Raw genomic sequence first — 9749 nt, 5'->3', positions numbered from 1 at the left:
TGTAATGGTGCTCCTGAGGAAGTCTCACACTGTAGGTTTTTAGGGTGGAATTTTCTTCTAAAGTAACTGGAGGGCAGTGGATGGGAGGTTATTCAGTCTTAGGATGCCTGAACTCACCTTAGATTCTGTACTTACTTTGGACCAATTACCTTTTTATTTTTTTTTTAACTCTTTCTTTTTATTTTATTGATTTAATCATTTTGGTGGGGCTTTTGGCTACTCTAACATCCCCCCCTCTGAAGAGGTAACCCTAAAATCTTTTAAGGATTAGATACAAGCTCCCAAATACTTTGGACATTTTTGGCCTTTGGAACAGAGTATGTTGCTAAGAGGCCCAAGGACATTGTGAGTTTTAATGGCTTCTTTTCCTTGGGGTCTTTTTACCCTAACTGCCTAGCCAATTCCTACCTCCTATTCTTATCAAACCATCCTCTGAGGAGGTTACCCAAATTGCTTGCTCTCTACACTAAATGAGTGACAACAAAATGAAATATTGAATAATTGGAGCCAGGAAGAGCATCCTTACCAGGATCACATCATCACTTTGATTTTGGATTCCAGTCTTTGGAAGTATAAGAAAGAAATTACTATTGTTTATAAGTTTCCCAGTCAATAATAATTTGTCATAGAGCTCAAGCTAAAACAACAGGAAACATTTATACAAGAACATTTTTATTATAGCAAAAGGATACAACCAGGAAAAGGAAGAGGTGCATGGAGCAATGCCTGGGAGTTTTCCAAATATAAGCGTCTCTGTCCCCTGAAATGTATTACTCTGTTGACACCAACTAGGGAACTATGCATAGAATGCTGCCAATCTAGTGAGTTCACCTGAGTATCTGGATTTTTTATTGGGGCTTGATGATTTTCTGGCTAATCTCTAAACACAAGACACTACAGTTAATACCTTCAGTCTCTACTTCTTTTGGTGTCTGCCATTGCTAGACATCAGAAATCACTGTCCCATGCCCACATCATCTAAGAAAACACCTCACTCCTATTAGGCAGGATAGTGCATCAATGTAGAGATCACCTCCCAGTAGCTGAGGGTACATGCCTGAAAATTTTAAAGGTGAATTTAAGTCACCACAACAGTTTCTCAAGATACATGGTCTCTAACCAAGATCATGCCTCAGGAATGAAATCTAAGACACATAACAGCAGTGATGCCTGAGATACTATCTATTTCTGGTCATATTACTTTCCCTATAAAATCAGCTTATTTTTGGAAGAAAGCTGAACAAACAAAGCTTAGACACTGGCTATACTTTGCTGTAGCACTGAACACACGTATGGAATATTAAGCAACTTAACTTTTAGCCTCTGCAGTTCTTCATTCTCTGTGTCATCCTTGCTCTAAAGTGTTTGGTACATGATAGCTTATTTCTTCTCTCAGGATTAGATTTGTATTTTTTTGAAGTTAGCTATCATTGCCTATGATTTTACTTTTTACAGTTCTTGTGTGCGTGTGTGTACATGTGTACATTTATGTGTGTGCAGTTGTATGTGTGTGTACAGGTGCATTTGAACATAATCTCTCATTGGTTTGAATCTCACCAAACAGGCTATGCTGGCTGGCCAGGGGGCCCTAGAGACCCACTTGTCTCTCCACCCCAGTGTGTGGATTACAAACGTATGTCATTAAGCTTTACTTTTTCAGGTGGGTTCTGGGGTTAAAACTCAGGTCTTCATGCTTGCAAGTAGGCACTTTACTTAGTTATCACGCTAGTCTTCCTTTACAATTCTGAATTGAAGACTGTGCCTCTATAGTAATGTTCAGAAACCATTACTGGAGCTCGTAAGTCATGGGCTGCCATTAGGCATTTCCTCTATGCAAAGTGTAAGAAGTACACTTTTTTTTTAGGTCCTTTTGAGACATGGTCTCCCCCTAGCTCAAACTGACCGGGAACTCCCTATGTAGATCAGGCTGTTCTTGAACTCACAAAGATCCACCTGCCTCTGCCTCCTGAGTGCTGGGATTAAAGGCTTGCACCACTACACCTGGCTTAGGAAGTACACTTTTTAACTCAGTGGAAATATTAAGCTTCTCTCTGTGCATGCTTTGTTTATTTGCTAAAAATGAGTTTAATGAACACTTAGAAAATTATTAAAACATTTATAAAGTTGTGAAACATCAAAAAATGTAAAACACCTGATAAACTATCCAAAGTTAATAACTATAAAGGATATAATAATGAGTCTTTTGCCTTAACTGGGATTGAAAATGATAGTTTTGTATATAGGTTTACAGCAGGATGGGTCATGACATGATCAGGGTAGCCCCTGGAAAACAATTAACTCTGAGTGGGAAACTACTCTTTTGCAGTGGGTCTTGAAAATAACCACTGTTGCTTTTCTTCACTCCTTCAGATCATTAATGTAAGGTGCAGTGTAGTATGACAGTTTTCCTGTTAACAGTCTCTCCACGACCCAAAGGGATTCTTGCTTCCACTGGAATTTTCATCAAGTTTCTGCAGTTCAAAACTATTGGTCTGAGTAAAATGAATGTTTACTAAGTAGGTTTTTAGAGTCAATCATTTAAAAATTATCCTCATTGGAGGTAGAGATAGAAAATGTTCCCAGTAGTTTTCTTTCCTGGGGATGAAAATGATTAAATTAACAGGATGACCAATGACAGAAAAAAGTTCTTTCAAGTACCAGAGAAAGTAACAACTATGCAAATATTAGTTAGAAAGGATAGCCTGAGCAGTAAGATGCTTTGTAAGGAGGTAGATGTGTTAGTTACTTTTCTATTGCTGTGATAAAACACCATGACCAAGGCCACTCACTGAAAGAAGGATTTATTTGGTTTATGGTTCCAGTAGAGGCCAGAGGATAGTATCAGATTCCCTGAAATTGGAGTTGTGAATGACTGTTAGTTGTCATGTGGGTGTTGGGAACTGAACCCAGGTCATCTGGAAGAGCAATCAGTGCTCTTAACTGCTGAGTTATCTCTCCATTCCTTTAGATTTATTCAACATTGAGATATTTTTTGCAATCATTTGAACAAAAGTGATAAAGGGCTTCATTGTAGACAGTTTGGGGAATTGCTTGAATGATAGGAATATAATGATCTGTAATTTTGATGATGACAATATTCAAGTAAGTTTTTCTATGTACTTAAAAAGTATTTGAAAAATATTTGGATGACCATAAATGCTTCTCTAAGAGAAGTGTGAGAGATATGTTCAAGTATTATTCTTGGGACAAAAGCTTAATGTTTTCAGTTTCATATTTATTTAGAGAGTTATGAGGAGGGTCTGAGGAGATTCTACAGGAATTTCAATTGTGTGACTAACATATCTCTACTGTATAAAATGATATGATTTTAGTAATTTACATCCAGTCTAAAGAACCTTTTCCCCATGGCTTTAATAGCATCCTTTACTTCCTTATTTCTCAAGCTATAGATCAGAGGGTTCAACATGGGAATCACAATTCCATAGAATATGGAGGCCACTTTCATATTTTCCTCAGACTGATCAGAATGGGGCTGTAAGTACATGTAAGCAAGGGTTCCATAGAAAATGGTGACTGCTGTCAGGTGGGAGGCACAAGTGGAGAAGGTTTTCTTCCTTCCTGCAGTAGAAGACATCTTTAAGATGGCGGCCATGATATATACGTAGGATAAGATAACAACCAGCACAGTGAACATCAGGTTAAACCCCACAAAGATTAAAATTAGCATGAAGTTAATGTCATTGTTGTAGCATGAAAGAGAGATGATGGGGGGGATGTCACAGAAAAAATGATTGATTTTTGACTTACAGAAGGTCAGTGAAAATGTAAATCCTGTGTGCAATGAGGAATTTAGTGATCCCATGAAATAAGAACCAGCTACCAACTGGTTGCAGACTTGTCGTGACATGATTATGGGGTAGCGAAGTGGCTTACAGATAGCGATGTAACGGTCCACTGCCATAATAGCGAGGAGGTAACAGTCACTTGTTGAAAATACTGCATAAATAAATAATTGTATTAAACATCCCCCAAAAGTTATTGATTTATTTTGTACTATGAAGTTTTGCAGCATCTTAGGTGTGATAGCAGATGTGTAACAGATATCAACAAAAGCCAGATGCTGTAAGAAGAAGTACATGGGGGTCTGAAGTCTGGAGTCTGTGTTGACGAGGAGGATCATCCCAGTGTTAACCACCATGGACGTCACATAGATGACAAGAAACACTATGAAGAGAACATACTGAATATCATGCTGGACCCCAAATCCCAGAAGATAAAAGTCTGTGACTTCAGTGTGATTTTCTTGTGTCATGGTTGCCAAGAGTCTGTAAACAATCAAGAAAAGGAGCAAAGTAAGGAAGATTTTTCCTCAGATAAAAAGTTCTTACATTTTGTTTCTTCCTTTACTCTGATGTGCCTAACAAAGACTCACAAACGGGTTTAATTTGCATATGTATTTTAGTCATAGTTTAATTTAAAACTAAATAATAGTTCATAGAAAAATAGACTTCTAATATATAAATTTAAGAAACACAGATTTCATACTTTTCTGTTCTCTTATACAGGCATCTATATTTGAGTAAGAAAATATACCAATATAATTTTGACCTTCTTAACAGCCTACATAGTTTTTACCCTTTTATAGTTTTAATCTCTTAATTATGCTTTGAGCTCTTGAAATTGGTAGAGTTAGAGTGTGATTTTTTGAGATATTTACAAGGTCCATGCATTTTTTGGTGTCTTCATATTGTGTTTGTATACACAAGACAAATTTCTCATATATATCCTTGATTTGCATTTTCCAAGACATTGCTTTTCTTTTTACTTATTGCTAAGATTAAGTAAAAATCATGTGGTAATAGCTTGATAAATACATGATGGTAGCTGCGTTACTTTTCTGATGCTGTGACAAAACACAGAGACCAAAAGCCAGTACTATGTGTTAGACACTGCCAAGTTTGGCTGCCATCTTGGAATGGATCCTGGCTCCCTTCTGTCACATTTGTAGCACCTTTTGCATGTTCTGGTTGTCCAGGAACAGAAAACCCCTTGGGGTTTCTCCTTTCACAAGATGAAAACTTAGCTGGATGGCGTCTTGTCCTGAGGGCACCTTCCCTGTGTTTCAGTGCTGAGCAGGAGGTCTCTCCTTAGTGCTGCCAGTGTCCTTCACAATTATAGCCTCTTTTCCAGCACATGCCTTGGCTATAGCATTTTGTTCGCCAGTGCTTTTTTACTCTCCAAACTGTATATTTTGTGTTTCTTTCTGTTCCACTTGCTGTTGTTCATTGTAGATCTGTACAAGTCACTATTAATAACCACAGCACACATTCAATATTATGTTTTCTTGAAATTTTTACTGCCAAAGAATTAAGTTCACTGCTTCTTAAATTAGACTCAGGAAAATTCTTATGAAAGGGGCAGTTCCAATCAAACTTGCTTGCATATGGATATGGCTACAAAGCCCATGTTCTGTCCAATGGGGCATGAACAAAAGTAATACACATAACATCTGGGCCTGATTGGCCATCTTAACTTCATTTCTATGCAAAGTGGAATTACATAAATCTCCACTCCTTTCATTCCTCATCTGTTACATAGACATCAACATTTAAAGACATTTTGCAAGCCATGTGTTAGGGTGACTGAATACCATACAAGACAATAAGTTAAAAATTTAGTTTACACATATTATAATTTTCATCTCAATTTTAAAGAGAAGATTAAAAGTAATAAATTATTTACTCTTTCATATGGCATTGAAATTCTACTCAGGATCCCGCATTTGTACTTATGAATTCGGGTGTCTTACTTTTATTGCTTATTAAAGTTTACTTTAGGTTATTTCTGGAATGAGTGGGTAGAGTAGGGTTCCTGTCTCAGTGTGTTTTATGTTACTATAACAGAACACTATAGATTTGGTAATTAATATAGAACAAAAGAAATGTATTTGTTCTGAAGTTTGAGATGGAGGGGCTATATCAGGTAAAAGTCTTCATATTGCATCATTCCATTACAGAAGATAGATGGGTAAGAGAGAGCAAGAGCAAGAGAAGACCAAACCTCTTTCATGATAAATCTACTTTATCTGTCTTGTAACAAAGCCATTAATACAGACATAGACATAGATTCTTCATGATCTAATCGCCTCTTCTTAGGCCTTATTACCCAATACTGCTGCCATGTGAGATGTTTCCAACAGGTGAACTTTAGGGAGCACATCGAATTCAAAGCTGTTCCTTGAGCACAACACATTTCTTCCACTGTATTTTATGTGACTGAGAATCCTATTCTTTTATGTCACTGACTTTTATGGATTCTCCTTTTTTCAACTGTCTTATTTTAAAGGACTGTTATTATCAGCAAAAAAATGTAGTAAAGTTTTCTTAAATTAAAAGGCATAAATACATGAAGTTGACTGAAGATGGAGTCATGATTAACTATTGATTTATTACAGTCAAGAAGACCTAATCCTAAACCAGTAATATGCAACACTTGCAATTGACTAGGGTTGCCTTGTAGAATCTTCAAAGAGCTCTGAAATTGATCCTAATGGTCCTACTGTGAGAGAACTGAAAGTATCAAATTGGTTCAGAACCTTCTGAAAAGCAATTCACTGGTTATAACTTTTGGCCATAACTTATATGCTATCAGCTTATCATAGACAACAGTGATTCCTTGGCTTACAGTGTGAATATCTCAGCATGTGTCACCTGATGCTTGAAGCCTGAAGAGAGGGACAAAGGACATTTGGAGAAAGCAGAAACTACAAGGGAAAAGGAAAAAGTTTCATCTTTGACATTCACACAACTCAGCTAAACATTGCACACACACATATACACAGAATAAGAGAATAGAGAATAAGTGGAAATGTAATTATTGAAGGCTGTGCTTTGGTGTTAAACACCAGCTATTGTTCCCATTCTGCAGCATCCTCAACATAGTGAGCTGATTTTTCATATAATTTAATAGACCTTTTGTATGTGAGATATATTATGTCATTAAGTAAACCATTGCCTACGAATGAGCAAATCACACTTTAAATATCGAAAAGGTGTCCCTTCACTCTTATGTCTATTCTGCTAAGCAGAGCTACACCTCCACAGATAAGATGGACAGGAACAATGAGTGCATGTTTAGTCAAGGGAATGTCCCATCACTAAATGATAAGGCATGAAAAGAAAGATAAGGCAGTTGACACTGGCTTCTCTGATTCCTTGAGAATAAGCACTGTGGAGGTAATTCCAGTAATGGAACAAGACACTATTGTGTTCAGTTAAACTTTAAAACAGTATTTTGTTATTTTTAAAGAAAGATTTTAAAAATAAAATTTATTTCTATTTTATCTGTATGAGTGTATTGCTTGCATGTATGTGAATGCAACCATGTCGTGCAATGCCACAGAGGTCAGAAGAGGGCATTGGATTCCCCTGGAACTGGAGTTAAGGATGGTTCATAGCCTCCATGTGGGTTCTGGGAATCGAACCCAGGTCCTCTGAAAGAGCAATCAGTGCTCTTAACCTCTGAACCATCTCTCCAGCCCCTTATTTGTTACTTTTATTTTATGTCTACGAATGTTTTGCTTGCATGTATGTATGTAAGTGTATACAATGCCCATGGAGGCCAGAAGAGGGCATTGGATGCCCTGGAACTGAAGTTATAGACAGTTCTTAGCCACCATGTGGGTCCTGGGAATGGAACATAGGTCCTTTGCAAGAACAGCCAGTGCTCTTAACTGCCAAGCCATCTCTGCAGACAGTTGTTCAATTAAATGTTAGTGAGGGCAGAGAAGGGGTAAATTTGTTCAAATTATTTGTTCAGTTCATATTGTTGGAAAATATTTGAAATTGTACATTTTCATGGAGATTCATCAGAGGAAGGTAGATTAGATCAAGTAAAAGTTTAAACTAGCATCTTGATAGAGTGATGGAATTCACCCTACTGAATTCACTTTATCACTTTCTATTCAACTTAAATGGTATAGTGTTATAAATTTCAAGAACTGAGGACAGGCCCTCTTCCCTATTTCAGGCAGACTGTACATTTTCCCTGGTTGATTCAATAGGAATTAATTTGTTTTATGTGTGAGGGATATATTTCCTCATTTGATGGATGTCACAGGAAAATGATCTTTTCAAAATATTTGGAATATTTTGAATACATTTACCATATACTTAATACCATTGCTTCTGAGGCTTCATTTATGCTCATTTCTAAGTAGTATGAAGAAGACCGGTGGCCTGAATTTGACTTTTCATCTTGCCAGTGAATAGAAGAAGCGAGGGAGACAACCTTAGCCTTCCTCCTTCTCTCTTTTTCTGCCTCTTTTCCTGCCTCTCTCTCTCTCCCTGCCTGTCTCCCTCCCCCCCTGCCTCCCTCTCTGTCTCTCTCCCTCCATATTTAGAATGGGTGCCACAGAATCTACTTCTACGTATGTTATGTGCAGTGCAGTTTCAATAAATTACAATAGATATATTTTATGTTTTAACGCATAACACAGAAGTGTGATACATACGTGTTCTTATGGGAAGATGCCTATGTTTTATTGTTAGAATAGAAAGTAAGTTGTCGATTGATATTTCTGGTGTGGGTCCATTTAATAAACTTTCATTCTCAATTTCCTTTATATTTACTCTCTACAATCTCTTTCTGTCAATTATTATCTCAGGAATAAATGAGAAATGATATACTCTTAACCCTTTGGTTAGACTTATTCACGAGTATTCTTTGGAGCGAGATAAAAGCTCACTGTTTGAACTGAAAAACTAAACATTTTTACATTGCTGGTGCCATATTTTACCAAGTGAGTGGTACCAAAACATTACTTTCTTTAGAAAAATATCTTGGAGGCTCACATTTTAAATATAGTTGCCTTAACTATTTCCTGCGTATACATATCAATCACATCAGGTGATGGATGTTTTCCTTTAAAGGTCAAATTTAGCAAACACAATAGGAGAATGTAGATGTCCCAAATATCTGAATTTTTGCTCTACCCACACTCTATCTTGCCTCTTAATGGAAATTCCCTTTCCTCTAATACCACTTAAAAGAGTTGAGGAGAGAGAGAAAAACATTGTGTGTTAAGCACTACGAATAAGGAACTTCAAGTATAATGGTTTTTGTATTTCAAAGTAAAAGGAAATAAAAGATGCATCATATAATACTGATATTAAAACATCAAAAGTACAGCTATGCTAATGCCAGTCTTTACAGCAAGAAGGTCGACAGAGATGGAGAGGCATACTAAGTAATGATAAAAAGGTTAGGCTGCCAGTGAGAAATAGCAATCCATGGAGATGCAGCCAATGCCAAGCCAAAAATGACATATTTGAAGTGAGAAAGATCAGCATGCAGTTTTGGCTGAAGGATTCAGTAGTACTCTTATAGTTACTAATAGAAAAATCTAGACAGAAACTCAATGAAAATATTGAACTCAACACGATCCACCAATAATAGGGTACATTTCAGATTATAGAGCACTCCTAGCATGAGCAGAATTTTTTTCAGCTATGAATAAATATTAATTGAGATAAGTGGTTGATTCTGGGCCATAAAAACTCTGATCTATGTACATAATTAAAACTGTAACCTGAGTGTCACCAGAACACAATGAAAGTATAAATAAAAAATAGCATGAAACTATTCTTAAAGTATCAAAAGAAATATATCAAGCAAAACAACCCACCTGTTAATAATGAAATTGCAAGGTAATTCATAATACTGAACTGAATGAAAGCAAAAACACAGTACATCAAAATTTATGGGATGTCCCTAGAATAGTGTGGAGA

At 36.6% G+C, this 9749-nt stretch overlaps 1 protein-coding gene across 1 annotated transcript; it reads right to left on the bottom strand.

Moving 5' to 3' along the window:
• Positions 1–3328: 3328 nt before the first annotated feature.
• On the bottom strand, positions 3329–4273 carry LOC103736615 (putative olfactory receptor 5AK3). The gene has a single exon (XM_008836122.1). It carries the CDS (start codon positions 4271–4273, stop codon positions 3329–3331), a length of 945 nt encoding a protein of 314 aa, XP_008834344.1.
• Between the last annotated feature and the right edge of the window lie 5476 nt (positions 4274–9749).

This window comes from Nannospalax galili, unplaced genomic scaffold (assembly GCF_000622305.1).
Source record: "Nannospalax galili isolate Female #2095 unplaced genomic scaffold, S.galili_v1.0 scaffold337, whole genome shotgun sequence".
Classification (NCBI taxonomy): Eukaryota; Metazoa; Chordata; class Mammalia; order Rodentia; family Spalacidae; genus Nannospalax; species Nannospalax galili.
This window is presented reverse-complemented; position numbering and strand designations above follow the sequence as displayed.